General features: G+C 41.9%; 1 protein-coding gene across 10 annotated transcripts in view; it reads right to left on the reverse strand.

Annotated features, from left to right (window-relative positions):
- The window catches only part of PPP2R2B (protein phosphatase 2 regulatory subunit Bbeta), a 512526-nt gene that overhangs the window by 167344 nt on the left and 323201 nt on the right, over positions 1-21981 (reverse strand). Inside the window, exon 1 of one of the 10 annotated variants that reach the window (XM_020888561.2) lies at positions 7684-7753. The exons of the other annotated variants lie outside the window; for them this stretch is intronic. Coding sequence (XP_020744220.1) covers positions 7684-7738 — 55 coding nt within the window. The 5' untranslated portion in view covers positions 7739-7753. Of the gene's footprint in view, positions 1-7683; positions 7754-21981 lie in introns of those variants that run through there. 10 annotated transcript variants of the gene reach the window in all.

Here is a 21981-nt window from a genome sequence, read left to right on the forward strand (position 1 = left end):
AGCGGCAAAAAAAGTTAAATGTATATACGGTTATACAGATTCATCTATAAATAAATATGTATTTACATAAATAGATACCTGTTCTTTTTTAAATCATATTTAAAAATATGGAAAAAATGTAGGCTGTTCCTACATTTTCTCCCACCTCCAATTCCAATTCTTTCTTTCAAATATAAGAAAAGCTATTTGTGTTGAGATGTTGTCAACTTGGCTCCTTGAGCTGCACCCCAGATTTTGGGATGGAATGGCAGAGCAGACGCAGATATACTGCAGCCAAAGAGGCAAGGGAAACCATTTGCTCTTGAGGAAATCATCATTTTTGGCTCTGCAGGGGAAAGGAACCTGGCCCTTAGACTTCAATACACCATAGGGACTGCAGAATTTGTTCTCTGCCTTCCTCCAGGGAGAACTCACAGGCTGGGACTGAAGAGAGCTTTCAGAGCGAACAATGGGTGGAAGGCACTGCCCTTCCAGCAGTGAGAAAAGTGAAATTCCATTCCTACCCTCACACGTGTCAACAGGGAACCACCCTGTGGTTCATCAGTCCTGGGACACTAGCCAGGCAACCATTTGTCCTCAGGGGCTCAGGCCTAACCTAAAAAATCATCAGGAGTGCCCAGAAGGGGCTCCTCCTCATTTCCCATCTCTAAGAAACAAAGAACAAAACATTTCACTGCAAGAGATTTTGGGGGGTTCTGATGGAGAACAGCTTAGAGCTCATTTTTCCCTTAGGCAGGCGGTCTTTCAACTTCTGAGCCTGCTGTGTCTGTGAAGACATTTATCCTGCCTTCATGCATATTCACAGCCCCTTGGGCCCTTAAAATGCACCACCGGCCTTGGGTGGCCAGTAAACCAACACAAGTCCCTTCACCAAACACGCTCAGCACCACAGAGATCAGGTGGTTAAGAGACCAGGGGTCAAGTTTATGCTCAGTTTAAAATATAAACTACCCATTCCTAAATCACTAGGAAAACAAATCACGGCCCCAAAGCCCTTCAGTCTTTCAACAGGAGACACCTGTGTTTTCATAGCGTGTCAGTGCACTTTCTTAGTGGATCCCAAGACTAAAATGAACCTCTCAAGAGAGGGGGGCATGCAGGGAAGCAGCAGAGAATGCTGGGTCAGAATCAGCAGGCCTGGGTTCTTATCCTAGTCCTACCACTTGGCAACTGTCTACCCTTAAGTGATATAACTTCACTAAAACCCCAGCTTCCTTGACCCTAAAATGAGATATACCACTGACATATATACACTGCCATGTGTGAAACAGATATCTAGTGGGAAGCTGCTATATAGCACAGAGAGCTCAGCTTGGTGCTGTGATGACCTGGGTGGGATGGGGTGGGGGGTGGAAAGGAGGTTCAAGAGTGAGGGGATATATGTATACTTATAGCTGATTCACATTGTTGGACACCAGGGACCAACACAATAGTGTGAAGCGATTATACTTTAGTAAAATAAAATTTTTTCTTAAAATAACAGGCAGAATTTCAACAAATATCCTAAGGTTTTGAGTTCTGTACATAAAAATGGGATAATGAAGACTGATTTGCAGTGCTAGATTATGGTGCATGCTCAGTCATGTCCGATGCTTTGCAACCCTAAGGACTGTAGCCCGCCAGGTTCCTCTGTCCTTGGGATTCTCCAGGCAAGAATACTGAGTGGGTTGCCAGTATATTATGGAAGACCTAACAAAAACTTGAGAAACCTGTATGCAGGTCAGGAAGCAACAGTTAGAACTGGACATGGAACAACAGACTGGTTCCAAATAGCAAAAGGAGTGCATCAAGGGTGTATATTGTCACCCTGCTTATTTAATTTATATGCAGAGTACATCATGAGAAACACTGGGCTGGAAGAAGCATAAGCTGGAATCAAGATTGCCTGGAGAAATATCAATAATGTCAGATATGCAGATGACACCACCCTTATGGCAAAAAGTGAAGAAGAACTAAAAAAGCCTCTTGATGAAAGTGAAAGAGGAGAGTGAAAAAGTTGGCTTAAAGCTCAACATTAAGAAAACTAAGATCATGGCATCTGGCCCCATCACCTCATGGGAAATAGATGGGGAGACAGTGGAAATAGTGTCAGACTTTATTTTTCTGGGCTCCAAAATCACTGCAGATGGTGACTGCAGCCATGAAATTAAAAGATGCTTACTCCTTGGAAGGAAAGTTATGACCAACCTAGATAGCATATTAAAAAGCAGAGACATTACTTTGCCAACAAAGGTCCATCTGGTCAAGGCTATGGTTTTGCCAGTGGTCATGTATGGATGTGAGAGTTGGACTGTGAAGAAAGCTGAGTACCGAAAAATTGATGCTTTTGAACTGTGGTGTTGGAGAAGACTCTTGAGAGTCCCTTGGACTGCAAGGAGATCCAACCAGTCCATCCTAAAGGAGATAAGTCCTAGGTGTTCATTGGAAGGACTGGTGCTGAAGCTGAAACTCCAATACTTTGGCCACCTCACGCGAAGAGTTGACTCATTGGAAAAGACCCTGGTGCTGGGAAAGATTGAAGGCAGGAGGAGAAGGGGACGACAGAGGATGAGATGGCTGGATGGCATCACCGACTCGATGGGCATGAGTTTGTGTAAACTCTGGGAGTTTGTGATGGACAGGGAGGCCTGGCATGCTGTGATTCATGTGGTCGCAAAGAGGCAGACACGACTGAACGACTGAACTGAACAAAAACATAAATACAATAGCATTTTGTGAGCTGTTAAGTAAATATGGATGTTAGTTACTGCCATATGGACTAGAGGAAATTCTTGAAGGACTTAATATCGAGAGCAATTTGGTACAATGACTGGGGTCCTAAAATAATATTAATATAATCACTATATCACTAAATCTATGATAGCAATAAATAATAAACCTATAATCACTAAATCTATAATAGCAATAAATAATAAACCTATAATCACTAAATCTCTCTCAACTTTGGTTTCCTCACCTAAACTGCTTGACCTCTGCAAGAGGAGCACATGAGATCGAGGAAGTGTAAATGTGCTGAAAACCATAAACTGTCCCCCAAACACAAGCAATTATTATTTAGAGAACTCATTTTGACTTTTGGCATTACGGTGCACACACTGTTAGCTCCTGGCGCTATGACAGATTTTAATTGGCCTGGCTATGAAAACCTTCTAGAGCTATTATGTGCTACACCTGTGATGGCCGTGCAGTGTGCTAATCGAGACAATTAGGCTGGGGACCCAGAGAACGGCTTTCCACCACTGAGCATAATCCTCCTCACTTTGAGAGGGAAATTAACAGCTGCTTTATGGTCTCCCACATTATCTCACTTTCTTAGAGAGAGATCCCTACCAGATCCACCTCAACTGTGCAACATTGATCATTGGTGCCTAGGATGACATAACATCTGTGAAGAAATATTAAGTCTGACTTTGAAATGGTTTTTGGGCTAGGAGGGGAAAAAAATGTCATATGTGGCAGATGCTGGGTAAAACAGTCCCTGAGTAACAGCCAGAAGCAGGGGGAAGAAAGTTCATCACTTTTAAGGGATGTATTTAAAAAAAATAAATAAAAAGGAACAGGGGATGAACAGATCAATTTAGCTCTCAAGCACTTATTTTCTGCCTACAGAAGGGAGAGGAGACTGAAGCTTCCAGGCCAGTGTAACTCTGCTCCTCAGCTTCTCACTGACATTACAAAACCTTCAGGGATTTCCTTCCTTTCCCCCATCTCCTGATATGCCCATCTCTTCCGAGAAGCATGAGAAATACATCTTGTTCTTTGGATTCTCTTTCACCCCTGGACAAAGTCACCTTGGTTGGCAATTAGTGATTATTAATAAAAAGATGGCAAATATATTAATAGATGTTTGCTGTATGTTGGCCATCAGATTCTGAGTTTCCAAACATTTATCTCATTAGATCCTGTGAGATAAAATGTGCTATGCAGATATTTTAACTCCTGTTTTACAGACATGGAAACTAAGGCTCAGGAAGGCCCAACTGACAAGTTGGTAGTCTGGGCTTAAGCTTTTCCATAACATGCTGTCTGTCATCTTGTTGAAGAACCATTACTCTAGGGCTTGGGGACAAGGCCTAACTCACTTTTGTGACCCTAGTAACTAGGACTGTGTTTGTCACCTTCTAGGTGCTTATTGTGGAACTTAATTTTGGGAAAAGAGGAGTTTCCCAAATTGCATACTATCTTTGGAATGAGCCTCAGCATCCATTCCTAAACATCTTCTCTGCCTTGGCTGAGTCACAGAAAATGATGCTTGCTCCCTAAAGGGGGGTGGTTTGACTATGAGATCATCTTGGGGACATAGGTATGTCCAGGAGCTCATTCCAAATGGGAAGGTCCCAGGAAAGAAGCAATTGGTTTGGGTCTACTCCATTCTGCTTTGAAAGAGGCCAAAGTAAACCATTATACCAGCAGCTCCCAGTTTGTGTCAAGTGCCCCATGGTATTTCAGCAAACTCACACGTGTGCTGGAGGATGTTTTAAGTTTTGAGAGAAAAACAGCAACAGTCAACATCTATTGGATCTGTGAGAACTAGCACAAGGGAACTCACGTTTTAGCATTAGTGTGTGGTTTATTTACTTTAATAACACAGTATCTTTGCAAAGTTGGATTTTGGCTGTTAATGTAATCAAAACAAGTACTGTGTCAAAAACAAGGTAAAGCAGAAAGTGAAGCTGGCAGTGTCCAGGGTGATTTCAGAGTTGGAGAAGCTGTGTTGCGTCCAACGGGGGCACATTTGTCATTACAAGTAACTCAACTTAAGATGAAATAAAATATGATTTCTTTCAATTTACGTGTGGTTGCAAAGAGTCACACATGACTTGGCGACTGAACAACAACAACAACACAGTGTATACAACCACTCAACCACTAAAGGACACCCAGGCTGTTTTCAGTTTGGGGGCAACTATGAGGAATGCTGCTATAAACACGGTGTATAGGTTGGTGTGCAGCTTCTTGTGTGAACGTCAATTTTTATTTTTCTAAGATAAATGTCAAGGAGTGCAGTTTCTGGATTATGTTTAGTTTTTAAAGAAACTGCAAAATGGTTTAGCAGAGTGGGTATACTATTTTACTTTCCCACCAATAATATATGACTGATCAAGTTTTTCTACATCTTCACCAGCATTTGGTGTTGTCACAACTTTTTATTTTAACCACTGTGATAGATACATAGTAATACCTTATTGTGCAGTATTAATTAGCATTTCCTCAGTGATACTGAACACTTTTTTGAAGTGTTTATTTGCCATCTAAATATCCTCTTTGGTGAAACGTCTCTTCACTATTTTTGCCTGCTTTCTAGGATTATCATCTTTTTTATGGTGAATTTTGAGGGCTCTTTATATACTTTAAAAACTGTTTTTTGTCTGCTATGTATTGATAGTTGGTAAATACTTTGTCCCAGGCTTTAGCCTGACATTTCACCTTCTTAACAAGGTTTTTTTTTTTTTTTTCTTCCGCAGAGCAAATGTTTTTTACCTGTGATGAAGTTCAACTTATCTAATTTTCCTTTTATGGATCATGTTTTGTGTCAAGTGTAAGACCTTTTTACCTAACCTAGATCCTAAAGATTTTCTGTTGCTTTTTTTTTTCTCTAAAAAGTTTATAACTTTAAGTTCATAAAGTATATAACACTTAAGACTTCGATCCATTTAGAGTTAATTTTTGTGTACAATGTGAGACTTAGATTGAAGTTCATGTTTTGTCTATAGATGCAGTTGCTCCAGCACCATGTGAAGAAAAGACTTTCTTTCCTTCATTAAACTACAAGTCAAAAATCAGTTGGGCATATTTGCATGGGTCTGTTTCTGGAGTCTTTATTATGTTCCACAGATCTGTAAATCTATCCCTCTGTTACTACTATATGGTCTTCATTACTATTAAACAGATAAATTTTATTATTTGTTTAAAAATTATTTTTGCTATTATGGTTCCTTTGACTTTTCATATAAATTTTGGAATAATCTTGTCTATGTCTACAAAAAATCTTGGTGGGATTTTATTAGGAATTATATTGAGTCTGTATACCAATTTGGAGAAAATTAATACCTTTTCTATGTCAAGTGGTCAGGGAAGGCCTATGCTTTTAAACATCAAATAACAATACTTGTTTATTTTGGGACCAGTATCATAAACTTAACTTTCCAAAAGGGGCTTTAAGTACCATGTTTAACAACATGTAGCCTTCTTTGATGGCAAACTGAACACGGAATTATATTTCTTGACTACAACAAAACAAAAAATCATCTGCTAAATGACAAGATGCTCTCACCCTCAGCATGAGAAGTAATAGCGAGTGGTGGGGACTGTGGCTTGGGGGAGAAAGCATGCTGCCTAGGAACAGGCTAGCTGCTACTTAACTTCTCTAGTTGTTGAGACCACGGACACAGCATTTTCACATCTTATAAAATTTCAACGGAAGCCAGAAATCAATTTTTTAAAAATCTAAAATGTTGGCAGCTATCATAACATAAAATGAAACAGGTAAAACACACACCTTGATGGACTGGATCCAGATACCAGCCAACTCCCTGTCATTTCTGGGCTGAAGGAGCCAACAAGAGAACCTCTCCAGCCTCAAGAAGCTTACACTTCAGTGGAAGTAAGAGAGAAACAGCACAGAGCAGTACCGCATGCTCTGGTACCAGTGGGAGCTGTAGTGGCAAATGGCAGGACCGTTACTTAATTCTGTTTTGGGAGGTCAGAGATGACTTCCCAGGGAAGTAAATTTATACAGTAACTCAAAGTAGCTAATTCAATATGTGCTATTTAATCCATAGTATCTCTAGCAAACATTGAGAGGATCAAAGCATAGGGCAAAGCTTTGTTTCTGGGTATCAAAGAAAGTAATACAGAAGAGGTCATATAATTCAAGGATTCTCCAAATGTCATGTCACTTCTTAGAGGAATTACAAAGCAAAAGCTTTCTAGAGGTGACAGTTTCTCCAGCCTCTTAGGGTAATTCTGAATTTCTTAAAATCGCTTACAGGGGTATAATCTGACCTCAGCCTGCTTCTACAGCCTCCTCTCTGTCTCCCTATTTCTGCCTGTTTTCTGCTTTTCCAATATAAAGATTCAGGTTCTTGTGTTTTGTCATCCATCCGCCCAATCACCTACCCACTCGTCCATTCATTCATCCATCTATCTATATCCATCCATCCAAGAAATGGTGATTTAGGACCACAATTCCAGGTACTGGTAACACAACAGTGAATAAAGCTGACTCGGTTCCCACCCTCACTGGCTTTACATTCCAGTAGGAGAGACAGACATATAACATGTGGTTGATGTGAGGAGTTAGACAATTTAGACAACATTAGAAAAATTAGACAACATTAAGGTATAGGAAATAATGTTACCATTTTCAGTAGGGAAGTTGGGAAGGCTTCTGGATAATATTTGAACAGAACTTGAAGGAATCGATGGAGCAGACAACAGAAGAACAGAGGCGAGTTTCCCAGCAATAAGAAACCAAAGTATACAAGCCCTAGTGGGAACATTTCTGGTCCACTTGGGGAGCAGCGTGGAGGGCAGAGCGTGTGGAGTGCGAGGGTGGTAGGGAACTGAGGCTGGAGGGGAGGCCCCATCCGTGAGATTCTGAGGGCATGGTTCCCACAGGCCCTCAATGTAAGGAGAAGGCTTTGAAGGACAGGAGCGAGGTAGTGACGTGATCTGACTTACAGAGAGCAGACAGGAGGTAGAGACATGGAGACAGATAATCCTGTTGCCAGGTCATCACAACAGTCCAGGTGCGAGAGGGAGGCGGCTTGGACCAGTGCAGTAGCGATGAGGGCAGGGAGAAGCGGGCCAATCTGAAACGCTCTGGAGATTGAAGAGACAGGTGTGCAAGGGGAAGGAGTCAAGGATGACACTCAGGGTTTTGTCCTGAGCAAGTACATATGCTGACACAGGGAACATTCTGTGCCTACAGCTTCACAAGGCTGGCTCCTCATCATGATTTCCACCTCAGGCCAATGTCCCCTTTTAGAAGCATCTTTCCTGACCACCCCTGATTTGGTTGAGAGTTCTTGGTTTAATTTTTTTCTCAGGACTAACCAAATATCTGAAATTCTCTTTTTATTCTCCTTTTATTTCAACAATTGATCATCTGGATTTCCTGACTGCAATGCAAACCTCAAGAGAATAAGGACCATGTCTACCTGGCTTATTGCTACATCCTCAGTACCCAATTCAGAGCCTAGATAATGGGACAAGGTTGATAAATATTCATTGAAAGAGGCTTGGATGGTGTGAGCAAGTTAAACAGGCTGCAGTTTCCTTAGCGTGCTTCTTTTCAGAACCTTGAATAAAGCAATCAGTTAATCAATGAAATAATATTGATTATTTGGTCCAAACTCTGTGCAAGAGTCTGAGAAAGCAGAAGTGAGCACAAAAAGTACAATGTGCACCCCCACGGAGCTTACAGCACCCTGGCAGGGCAGTAAATACTCCTACACACATGGGCTTCCCCTGTGCTAAGAATGCAGAAGGGAAGGTTCCCAGAGCTCTGACAGCATGGGATCTGGGGATCCATCCTTGTCAGGGAAGCACAGGGCAAGCAGCTCTGAGCTGAGATCCACAGGAGAAATCCCCGCAGGCCTCAGGGATCTCTGAGCAGGGTATACGTTGAGATTGTAGATCCCGGTTTCCAAGGTGCTTCTTGTGAGAGTAAACATTTTGGCAAAGCTGAACTGCTCCAGTCTTCTCAGGCACTGGGGCTCAGCTGGGTTAGGAACACAGATAAAGATGAGCAGCTGGTTCATGACAAAACTAGGGTTCTGCATTTATCATGACATATCTGCAAAATGGCAACAACACCTACTTAAACCTACAGCAAGGAGATCAAACCAGTCAATCCTAAAGGAAATCAACCCTGAATCCTCATTGGAAGGACTGATGCTGAAGCTGTAATTCTAGCATTCTGGCCACCTGATGCGAAGAACTGACTCACTGGAAATGACACTGATGCTAGGAAAGATTGAAGGCAGGAGGAGAAGGGGACGGCAGAGGATGAGACAGTTGGATGGCATCATCAACTCAATGGACATGAGTTTGAGTAAGCTCTGGTAGTTGGTGATGGACAGGGAAGCCTGCCATGCTGCAATCTATGGGGTGGCAAAGAGTCGGACATGACTGAGCAACTGAACAACCACTACCTACTTCAACAGGACTGCTGAGGGTGGAAGGTATTGCTGTTTATGAAGTGCTTAGCACAGTGCCTGATACACAAGAAACACTAAACAACTAATAATAATTATCATTAGATTTCAAACTCTTGAGGGGATCAATCACATTCTTACTCTTCCCACATATAAACATCAAACAACACAGTACCTTACACACAGAAGGGGTTTAATAAATATATGTTGAATGAGTGAATGATGGTTATCTCAATGGCACACTATTTTGGATCAGGCCAACCATTCTAATGAGGGACGGCACAGTAAATAAACAGAAATCAATCAGGCCAAGCCCTTTTGTGAAGTTAAGCTGTCAAATGGTTGGTAGCTGCTATTAATGATTCTTGCCAGCCAAGGACACTGGACAATTTGAATGGTAGGAAGTCAGTGTGGTTGTTGACTTTAAAGTAAGGATAAGTTATATGGTGGGAGGGCCCAGAAGATTCAGTGATTTTATGCATCAGTAACTTGCAATAGGAAAGCACAGCCAGAGTCCAGGAATAGTTGCTACTGAAACGGCATTTCCTTTGCATTCAAATCTACAAGCTAGATTGGTGCATGTGATTTCTCAGCTGCTACCAGAATACAGGAAGTGGTTTTGAATGAACACTAATCAACCAGGCTCTCCAGGGGCACCTTGTACCTGAAAACCTCTGAGCACTTTGTAAACAACGGTTAAGTTTCCCTGTCCCCTGAGGTATGGGTGCCGGGATTTTTGCTTATATCAAGCAGAGTTGAAGCAGAAAAGCTGTAATCATGAGCAAAGTGGGTATCAAAAGGGATAATTCTCATGCCCCTCACAAGTCTAGACTTGAAAAGGGTCAAAATTATCTCCAAATCCCCTAAGGTATTTTACCTGATAACGTTAGTTCTACCACAAGTCCTCCCAAGCATCTGGTGGGCAGATGAACAAATGGTTGAAAATAAGAATAGCCACTTTGGAGGGCAATTTGACACTAACTGTTATGATAAAGTCCTTCAACTCAGCAATTCCACTTCAATGCACTTTTACTAGAGAAATCCTGGCACATGTGCTAAAGAGGCATCAGCAAGCACCCCCACTGCTGTGTTTTCTACGAAAATCTGAGATCAAATTCAAGGTGTATCTAGCAAGAGGAGAATGATTCAATAAAGAAGGGAATAGTATGCAGCAGTTAAAAGAATAAGCCAATACATATAACAAAATAGCACATAAAATAATTTGTCCATCATAAAACAGATTACTGAATAACAAAAGCAAACTAGAGAGTCCTATGTGCTGTGCGACACATGCGGTGGTTTTAAAACACGTCGAGACTATTAACATTTGATTCTCTTCTTGTAGCAAGTGGAGCCTGATTGACCTCCCCTCGCATGTGGGCCAGACACAGTGACTCATTTCTAATGAATAGAACATGGCAGAAATGACCATGTGTCACTTTCAAGGCTAGTTCAGAAAAAGGCATCGTGGTTTCCTCTTTGATATCTTCTGCTCTCTCTCTCATCACTTGCTCTAGAGGAAGCCAGCTACCCTCTTATAAGAACACTAAAGAAGCCCTGCGGTATGCCCAGGTGGCAGTCTTCAGCCAGCAGCCAACGAGGGACAGAGGCCTCCAGCCAAGAGCCAGGAGTGAGCCAGCAGGGAAGCCAATCCTCCAGCTCCAGCCCAGCCTTCAGATGACTGCAGTCCTGGCGTATGTCCTGACTACAACTTCATGCGAGATCATAAGTGAACTCCTCCCACCCCCAGTACAGACATCCTGCATTCCTCACTCTTAGAATACTAAAGGTTTTCGCTATGAAAGGTATGTTATTTCAAACCACTGAGTGTCATGACAGCAATCAATAACTAGTATACCATCTACATAAACATGAATTTAAAAAATTTAATACATAGAGACAAATGTATAGAGAAAGGTCTGGAAGGATATGCACCAAAGTGGTCATAATACCCTGAAGAGTGGGATTGGGAGAGTTAAGGTGAAATTAGCTTCACCTTCTCTATTTTTGCTGCACAAGACCCTATACATGTATTACTGGCATACTTTTCAAAAACAGTTAAAGGAAGGAAATGTAATTTAAAATTCCACTACTTGAGAATTTCATGGTAAGTCATATTAGGCTGAAGCTTACCTTTGATCATCTCCAAGAAAGAAGGTTGCTTAGCAAACTTGTTTAATAATAAACAAGGTGATTAGCAGAGCTCTCCAACCATACTTAAGAAAGCCAACTCCTGTCAGTTACTTTTATAAATCACCTCAGTCTAAGTCACACACAATAAGTGATTCTTTTTATCCATGTTTCTTATCTATTGGTATTCACAATATTCTTACTCCCAAAGAATAGCCAAATTCTTTTGAAACTGACAAAGTCACCTCTATTGAAAAAACTAAGCTATATATTAATGCACACTGTTGTTATCAAGCAGCTTGAAATCAAAGAGTTTACGTCGTCAGGCTAAGGTTATGGAAAAGGTATTTTTAAAGTAACTTTGCCTTGGATTTCTTTTAGGCTTGTGCTGATTTGTTTTTCAACTTTGAGCCTGGGGGTCTGCATCGTTTAATGGAAGTTCTGTGGCAAGGACCCTGATCTCCGTCTGGGGCTAGACTGGCTGCAGGCACCAAAGTTTCATGCATTTTCAGCGGAATTGGGTCCAGAGCTTAGTGCAAAATGCCTTCTGGGTGACTGACCAGAAATTCAATCACAGCACATTCATTTCAAAAATCCCTTTCATGTATCATTTAGAAGCAGCCTGCATGTTTAAATTTGCATATCTCTGACCCTGGATTTTGGAAACACAGGAGAAGAATGAATTTCTGTTTTCGGGATGATGGAAGGGAATAAACCAGAGGCATTTCCTTTCCTTGACTACTGGGTAGATTTACTACTTCTGAAGGATTCTGAACCCACATTTCTGCAACATAAACCGCTGTCCCATGGAGCTGGGGAATAACAATAACTAACATTTATAGAGCATTTTAGACTCTTACAAAATATGTTAGCATTCACTGCCTCATTTAACGGGCAGAGAGGTTCTTAATTATGCTTTCTGATGAGGGACAATGATTCTTTCAAACCAAGCATCTGCTGAGATTACTCTGGTTTTCCTTTCAAAGGGACACACTAAAGAAATAATGAAAAAAAAAAAAAAAGAAATAATGATGCCACACTCCAGACTCACCAGGCTGGGAAAGGGTACACTGTAGCAGGTGTGAGACTGGTTAACTTCCCCACACCACAGCATGTTTCTAGTTTCTTTCAATGAACTCAAATGTACATGTGGATCTCTGCTACAGGAAGACAGGAAGGTGAGAAGGTAAATGCAGGGACTTCAGAATCTTGGCTTGAATCCTGGCTCTGCCATTTTCTAGGTGCACAGTCTTGAGCAAATTGCTTCTTTGTTAAATATTTCAAACCACAAAACTTCTCAGTTTTCTCATCTGAAAAGTGGGGCTGGTGTTAATGGCACAAACATCATAGATTTTCGTGAGAAATACATGGATGAATTCACACAGGATGCTAGAAGAGTGTCTGGTACATCACCAACACTTGGCAACCGTTGCTGCTGTTACTGTTACATACAATGAGTATGTGACAATGAGTATTTTAGGGTGGGTGGGTCACAAGACACATCCTTCACTCATTCCAGGTGTGACTAAGAGGCTGTCTGCTGGGCACAGTGCCCAGCTCTGAGGGTGTATCTGAAGGTCCCTTAGGAGACGTGCATTTCTGGTAGATCAGTCAGATCCAAACAAAATTAAAAGTGAATGAAGTGGTAGAAGGGTTATGAATGGGGAACTGAGTGAGAACAGGTATTATTTGATTTTTGAATGTGAGACCCAGTGTTTCAAAACATGGGAGGAAAAACAGTCTCAGCGGAGGGAATAGACAAATGAGAACCATGAAGGGGGAAGGAGCTGGGCAGGTTCAAGGAGCTGACGGACCACAGGAGAGAGATGGGCTGGGTGTGTTCTGGCCACGGCCAAGTGTCATGGTTGTTCTGCATGGAAAGAGAAGCCACAGAAGGGTGTGAGGCGGAGCAGTAACATGGTTCCACAGAGATTCTTTATATATGGCACTCAGTACAAATTTAACATATATAACTGTACCATGGGTAAATATCTATTGCACACCCATACACACATATTTGAAGAGAGTACTGGCTTTCATGGGGGCTGAGGATTGGGGAATGGGGTGACTAGAGCAGGAACATAATAACTGAAGAGACACCTGCTGGCAGAAAAGTCCAAAGTGCCAGTACTGTTCAGAAGTAAGATGTGGAGAAGCAGAGAAGGGGACACCATCTGAGGTGACCTTGAACAGGACATTGCTTTTAGACATGCAGAGGTATCTGGAAAACACAGACAGCATCGCTAATTGATGCATATCTTGCAAAGAGGCCATATATTAACAGACCTTCCCTTGCAGTGTCCCAAATTTACCATATGGATCTTGGAAATCTGCAAACAGGAACATTTGTGTATCTCTTATATTCCAAGTTACAGGGCACTTAAAAACTACTCTGTGGAACCCAACGGCAAGGAAGGTCCAGAAACAACGATGACTTGTCTGCACCCAAGTGGAGCTCACTGCCTTGACCTCGCCTTGGCTTCTGAAGGCCAAGGAAACCCATAGAGCCTGACTTCCGTTTTCCACAAGGCACTGAGGTCAAGGGAAGCTCTCCATGCCCTGAGTAAACATAGGCAGGCTGATATCCAAATGAAAATGACCCAGGAAGGACATGGAGCTCCCATTGCCTACTGCATCAGCATGTCTAGACAAAGACCTCACGTAGTGATACTATTCCTGGATTCATTTTGCCCGCATCAGTGTTCTATTTATGCCCTATTTCTGCCTGCTGGGCCACCTGCACCTTTCAATACACACATCTGAGATGTTAGCATTGCCGAGAGTTGCTCATACAAGCATTCTCTTTGGATCAGAGCTTTACAATGGTCACACGACTGAAATTCCAAATGACTGTCCCAAAGGTTAACCCACAGCAGCAAAAGTACATGCCAACTAGTCTCAGAGGAGCTGGGTTCAAGTCTCGGCTCTGTCATTAGCCAGCTTCATGATTCTGGGCAAGAACCCATATCCTGTGAATTTCAGTTTCCTTTGGGTTCCAAGGTGCCAACATCGACCTCAGAGATTTGTCAGGAGGATTAACTATAATGCCATTCCTTTCTCCAGGGGATCTTCCCAACCCAGGTATCCAACCAAGGTTTCCTGCATTGCAGGCAGATTTTTTTATCATCTAAGTCACCAGAGAAGCCCAACTATAATGCACGTGAAAATATTTTATCAAATTCATAAAATACAAGTACAGTACTATCGTCAATACTGTCAAATAACATCAAATGTTTGCACAGTACTGAGCAATGTTTAACTATTTTCATTTGCTCTATTTAGTTGGCCAACAAATGAGGTCTTCACTAAGTTAGTTCTTTGAGAGGCAAAAAATCTTGTCTTTTTTTTTGTTCCCCAGCAAAGTACCAGCACTTCATAGGTGCTCGATAAACCAGTGCTGAATGAAAGAAGGAAGAATGAACAAAACCATGCCAGGGAATGGGCAAACATCCCTTTGTGGGAGACAGAGAATAATGCTCCTGTTTCACCTGTCTGGATTCTGGCAACAGCCGGATTTAGTGGTGCCACGAACTAAAATTTCCCAGTTACATTTACAACGGAACAGGGCCTAATCCTGCCTTTCCAGCATCCACTTTGATCCACTTTGGTTCCTGTTTTCTCCTACTTGGAATGTTTTTTCCAGTGGAGTGAAAGCCCACTGCTTTCCTATTGCAGTCTTTCAGTTCTCTCCCTTAAGCCATCTGCTCCTTTATATCAAAACTTATTGATTTTATTTGAAAACTTTTAATTAGAAGCTTCCAGGCAGTGGCGGAGTTAAGTTTAGACGCTTCCAGCTTGTCTCATCCTCAGCAGCTGCAGTAAGGCAATAAGGCTTATGATTGAAGTTCATTATTATCTCCATGTTGATGTCATTTTGTTTTCCCTTGCTACTTCATTGTTCCAGTAAGTTACATAAGGCTTAAGAGCCATCAGATTAATACTGCTTCTTAGAAATGACCTTCCAGGGATTTTTCCTTATGTGATCAGATGCTGGTGAAGCTATGATAATAAGTAATAGATGTCTCCATTCTACTTCACCTTTAACCCAAAGACTATGGAAAACTTTACAAACATTAATTAAGCCAATCTCATTACACTCCAGGAGAAAGGAATTATCCACTGCAGAAAACTAAAACTGAGTTTAAAGTCACCTCTGCAACATATTTAGTCAGCCACTAAGCAAGAGAATTACATCTCTTCTATGCTATCAAAGACTTATCTCCACCTCTATCTCTGTGGGCTTGAAACATTCCTATTTATCCTACAAGACTCCGCTTGGTTATCACCTACCTCAGGAAGCCTCCCTTACTTTACCTTCCAGGTCCAATTAGGTGCATCCCATCTCCTTTCTATTCTACTGTAAGCATCTTCACAGAACCCTCATTAAACATTTTAGAGATTGTATTCTCACTATCTATCTTCCCAGACTTGTTTACTAAGGATATGCACTCATTTTTCTCACCAAAGATGTGCAATTTATGCAAAATTAATTATTTTAGTGTCCCCCCCCCCAATTTATCCCATAGTTTGGCACAGAACAGATGTTCATGTTTAACAGGACTTGATTCCCGTTTTTGTTTTTAACAGACTTTATCTTTTTGAGCAGTTTTGTAACAGTTTTAGGGTCACAGAAAATTGAACAGAAGGATCAGAGATTTCCCTCCTCTCTCCTGCCACTCCATATCCCCCTCACATTGGCTTCTCAATTATCAACATGCCTCACTAGAGTGACGGTACATTGTTACAGTGGATGAACCTGCATTGACACATCATCACCAACCAGAGTTAATGGTTTACATTAGGATCCACTTGGTGAGTCTGGAAAAGTGGAGAACAACATGTCTCCCCACAGTAGTATCAGACAGAGTAGTTTCACTGCCCTGAAAACTCTGTGCTCGGCAGAATTCCTTTATCAATTACCAATGCATGCTTTCTGTAGTGTGGTCAGAAATCTCTTAGTTTGTTCAGTTCAGTTCAGTCGCTCAGTCGTGTCCAACTCTTTGAGACCCCATGAATCCCAGCACGCCAGGCCTCCTTGCCCATCACCAACTCCTGGAGTTTACCCAAACTCATGTCCATCGAGTCGGTGACACCATCCAGCCATCTCATCCTCTGTTGTCCCCTTATCCTCCTGCCCCCAATCCCTCCCAGCCTCAGGGTCTTTTCCAATGAGTCAGCTCTTCGCATGAGGTGGCCAAAGTATTGCAGTTTCAGCTTCAGCATCAGTCCTTCCAATGAACATCCAGGACTGGTCTCCTTTAGGATGGACTGGTTGGATCTCCTTGCAGTCCAAGGGGAGTCAAGAGTCTTCTCCAACACCAAAGTTCAAAAGCATCAATTTTTCAGTGCTCAGTTTTCTTCACACTCCAACTCTAACATCCATACATGACCACTGGAAAAACCATAGCCTTGACCAGACGGACATTTGTTGTTATTTAGCACCAAACTGAAAAGACAAAACACAACAGGGCAACACAAGGCGTGTTCTCACTTCTCTGTAAAGTACACAGACTGGTGCATTGAAGAACTTACTGTTCATCCTGGTCTGGACCACAGTGAATGAAACAGCTTCTCTCTGTTTGCCCTACAAGTGTCCCTAGATCCTAAAAGATTTGATACCACACAGAGCCTGGGCCAGTGGCCCTCATTCTGTTTTGTACAGCAACATACAAGGAGGAAGTGTCCATGTGAGACGGCCTGATTAATGACTCATTTTTCCTTTCTTCTTTAACTGGAGAGAGAGGGCATAGGGACAGAATTGAGAGGGAGGGAGAGTATCACAGTTATCTGAATCCACTGTAATTTATATAAAAAAGCAGAACATTTGCTTTAGCTGTTGTTAGCAGTTAATGATTATGAGAAGGCTAAGGATCACCAACAGTGTGTTGTGATAGCATACTTGCGCTTGGCAGCCTGCAACTTGCCTCTGTAGACAGTGAGAGCAGCCAATATTCTTAAATAACTTTGGGACAACAGGAAAGGTATGTCTCATTGAAGCAGATAAACCTTTTCTATATACTTCAAGAAAAAAATTAAATGAGATAATTGCATACAAAGCCTTTAGCCCAGCATGGAACACATAGCAAACACCCAAGGAATTCAGCTTTTCTGTAAGAACAACAATATTACTAATTACTATTTATTGAGTGATTATTAAGTGCCAAGAACTACACCAAGTGCTGTGTATGTACCCTCTTAATATTCCCAACAAACCTATGAGGTATTGTTCTAATCATATTTCACAGATAAAGTATATGGAATTTATAAATTTTTTTCACTGGGTCTCAGCTACTCATAGTAAGTGGAAAACTGGGTTTAGTTGCCTCCAGGGCCCAATAAACTACCCTGCCTCTTTTGAAGCAAATGAGTGGCACCTATTAAGTGCTTGTGCCCCACCATGTGTTAGGCAGCTGCTCTATAGATGACATGAACACTGCCCTCAAGTAACTTCTGGCTTAGCTGGAAAGGACAGACAACACACCCAAGTGAAAGCTAAGAGGCTATTGTAAAACAGTACATGAAAGATGGCTATTTTGAGACATTAGTCTGCCATCTTCCTGTCTGCTGGCTTTCCAAATAAAGTCATTATTCTTTGTCTCAAAAAAAGAGACATTACAAAAAAAAAAAAAAAAGGAAAGAGACATTACTTAGTGAACTGCCATTTAAGTTTTTAATCTAAATACGCTCTGGGTTTAAGGAAAGAAGAGACCAAGGGGCTGGAGAGGTCAGGAGACCCTTCAGAACTTGAGATACATCTGGATCTACCCATATGGTCTATATGCTTGGTTGTGATTTTGTGGGTGGGAAATATATTAGAACTACTTGGAGGGGGCTTTCTAAACTCTACTCCCCTCACCCTTAAGACACATACTTGAAAAATTACTATTGAAGTCTGCCATGGGTATTGATAGAAATAACTCGAGGGTAGTGTTGTGAGTCTGGAGGGCTTCCCAGGTGGCTCAGTGGTAAAGAATCCATCTGCCAATGCAGGAGACACAGGAGATGTGGGTTGGATCCCTAGGTCAGGAAGATCCCTTGACAAGGAAATGGCAATCTAATCCAGTATTTTTGCCTGGGAAATCCCATGGACTGGAGAGCCTGGTGGGCTACAGTCCATAAAGCCTCAAAGAGTCAGCCACAACTAAGCGTGAGAGCATGCACACACACACACACACACATTGTGAGTCTGGGCTCTGATTTGGACTATGTCCAGTCTCTCTTTGAATCTCAGTTTTCCTATCTAGAAAATGAGGATAATAATTACAGTAATGAGAAAATATATGGAAAGCCCCTAGAACAATGCCTGGTGCCTGGTGTGTAGTACATGGTCAATGTATGATAGCTAATAGAAGTAGTTCTCTGGCTTGATGATGGAGAAAATGGTGAGAATCACTGATCTAAGATATCTGACAGATAGCAAACTTCTCTGAGTTCTCTGTAGGATCCGTGCGGCATAAGAGAAGCTGAGGAGGAAGTGACAAACATTACATTTTTCCATTTATCTTAGGGCTTAAACCTTCTAGTCTAAAGCCACCTTAGACTGATGGCTCTTCTTAAACAGCTCCAACTCCAAATGGCCACTTAAACATAATGGAATGCTATGATTTCATATGACATGCTCTTGGGACTGGTAGCATTTCTTGAATGAATAAAATGTTAAAGAGAAAAAAGTTAATGATGTTGGCTAAAATACAAGAATGGTTTACTGAAGGATATTGGATAATCTTCCAGATGAGGGATTTTAAGAAGAGACAATACAACTGAACAATACGGGCTCAAGTGTATGACTATTTCTGAATTCACTCAAACATTTTCTGGATGCTTCCCACTTTCCACTTATTAAATGAGGACAATAATAGTATTGACAGCTCTATATGAAGAGCTGTGGGAATTAAATAACATCATGAATATAAAGTACTTAGCCTTGTGCCAGGCACATAAATAGGACTCAAGAAATAATCAGCACTCTTGCTATTTCAGGTGCTAGGTTAAGATTCTGGGCTACAAAGATGAATAAAATACCTAAGAGTTCTCATAACAGTATCTAGTAGTTGTTTCTTAGATGTTTGCAAACTCTTTTAGGACAGAGTTCTGTTCTAATCTATTCTATCCATTCCTATCTATCCAGAGTCAAGCACAGAAGTGAAGCACAGTATGTTCTTAATAGTTGTGACTTGCTTGAATGAACAGGTGCATGAGATCTAATCCCTGTGCTTAAGAAACTCAGAGGTGGGACAAGAAACACGTGGACAAGAGGTCACAATGCAGTAAAGCTGTTGTGGTTAAGATGAACTCATCTGCAAGACAGAAATAGAGTCACAGATGTAGAGAACAAACATATGGATACCAAGGTGCGGAAGGTGGTAGGACGAACTGGGAGATTGGGATTGACATATATTCACTACTATGGATAAAACTGATAACTAACAAGAATCTATTGTAGAGTGCATGGAACTCTACTCAATGCTTTATGGTGATCTAAATGGGAAGGAAATTTTGAAAAGAGTGAATATATGCATATATATAACAGATTCACTTTGCTGTATAACAGAAACTAACACAACATTGTAAACCAACAATTCTAAAAAAATTAATAAAAAATATTTTTAAACAAGGGCTCTGTGTTCACAGAAAGCCTGAGTGACGAGTACTACTGTCCTGGAGCAAACCAGACCAAGTTCAGGTCTGCCCTGCCTCAGGCTGGCGGGTACTAAGCCACCTGTGTAGAATATACCAGCACAGCCAAAAATAAATAAATTTCTAAGCATCCAACTGTAGTACTTAAAGTCTTCTGGCTGAGCCTCTGTCATTTGGATAATGTTCCCACACATTAGTGCAGAGAAACCTGTGACCCTCCTGACCCCAGGAACAGTTTTCTGAGCCTGTTGTGTTAGATTTCTGCCTGGAGCACTTGGCCATAACAAAGTGGAGAGGGAAGAAATCAATACAACCTGAACTGAAGGCACACTTAACATCAGCCTTCAACTGTGCAATCATGTCCTCGTCACTAACATCCAAGTGCTTTTGCTCCATGATCTGCTCAGAGTCTTATAAGTAAACACGAAGGAGGAAATGGAAATGGCTCCAGGGCATGGGAGAGAAAAGTGCTGTTATAAACAGGGACACACACAGTGACAGCTTCCTAGGGTGGACGGGTAGCAAGAACACAGCCTGTTTGAATGTCCACTGTGGATTCTTCAGAATTTTCTCACCTTCTTTGAGCCTTAGTTATCTCATTTGGAAAACATAAGCACTAAGACAGCTAAGGTTGTTTGGCAACTCAGTGGACATCGATGTCTGTAAAGTGACCAGCACACAGCCTGGCTCTCGAGCGGTGTTCAATAAATGGTAGCTTATTAACTAGCTTTTCTGTTGCTCGTAAGTAAGTGAGCAAGGTCAAAGAAGCCAAAGGCAGTGAACATGATTTATTAGCCACCCAAGTAAATGCTGTAACATAGGTTTCCATAGTTCTGTGCAAAGAATACTAACTAAACACCTACCACCACGTGCGACAGACTCTGTTAACAGCTAGGAACCCAAAGGTGAATAAGGCAAGGGTCCTTCTCTACAAGAACATGAATCATTTTAATATAACTCTTAGGAGAGACTTCATAGAAGAGAGAATGTACAAGGCAACAGGAGGAACTGAGACAGGCAAGCAGCTCAATATGCAGAAGACAGAAGTTACACAAGTCACAAGTCAGCCCTGAGGAGTCCCTGGTGGCTCAGTGGTAAAGAATCTTCCTGCCAGTGCAAGAGACATGGGTCTGATCCCTGGTCTGGGAAGATCCCACATGCCATGCAGCAATTAAGCCCATGAGCCACAACTATTGAGCCTGTGCTCTAGAGCCTGGGAGCTGCAACTACTGAAGCCCACCCATGCTCAGCAATGAGAGAAGCCACTCCAATGGGAAGCCTGTCCACCATGACTAGGGAGCAGCTCCTGCCCACCAAAAAAAAGGAGAGACTATAGAAAAGTCCACACAGCAACAAGACTTTTGACCATCACAGTCAAAAATAAATAGATAAATTTCAAAGCTTACAAAAATAAAGGAAGTCAGCCTCATGAGGAAAGGTGGACCAGGCCTCCCAGATTAATGGAACAGCACTGCAGACAGACAGGCATGGAATACCATGGACTGTGTGGGTTGCAGGGACCTAAGGCTGGGGCCATGAGCAGAAGAAGGGCACGGAAGCCTTGTGGGCCCCCCTTTCGACAGAATGTTCCCTGAGAAGATATTAGTCTTTAAAAAGGGATGAAATTTATTTCTATAAAGAAAGCTGAGTACAGAAGAATTGATGCTTTTGAACTGTGGTGTTGGAGAAGACTCTTGAGAGTCCCTTGGACTGCAAGGAGATCCAACCAGTCCATCCTAAAGGAGATCAGTCCTGAGTGTTCATTGGAAGGACTGATGCTGAAGCTGAAACTCCAGTGCTTTGGCCACCTGATGCGAAGAGCTGACTCATTTGAAAATACCCTGATGCTGGGAAAGTTGAGGGCAGGAGGAGAAGGGGATGACAGAGGATGAGATGGTTGGATGGTATCACCGACTCGATGGACATGAGTTTGGGTAAACTTCAGGAGTTTGTGATGGACAGGGAGGCCTGGCATGCTGCAGTTTACGGGGTCACAAAGAGTCAGACATGACTGAGTGACTGAACTGAACTGACTGAAGAAGGGATGGATTGG

The sequence above is a fragment of the Odocoileus virginianus genome, chromosome 3 (assembly GCF_023699985.2).
Source record: "Odocoileus virginianus isolate 20LAN1187 ecotype Illinois chromosome 3, Ovbor_1.2, whole genome shotgun sequence".
Taxonomy (NCBI): domain Eukaryota; kingdom Metazoa; phylum Chordata; class Mammalia; order Artiodactyla; family Cervidae; genus Odocoileus; species Odocoileus virginianus.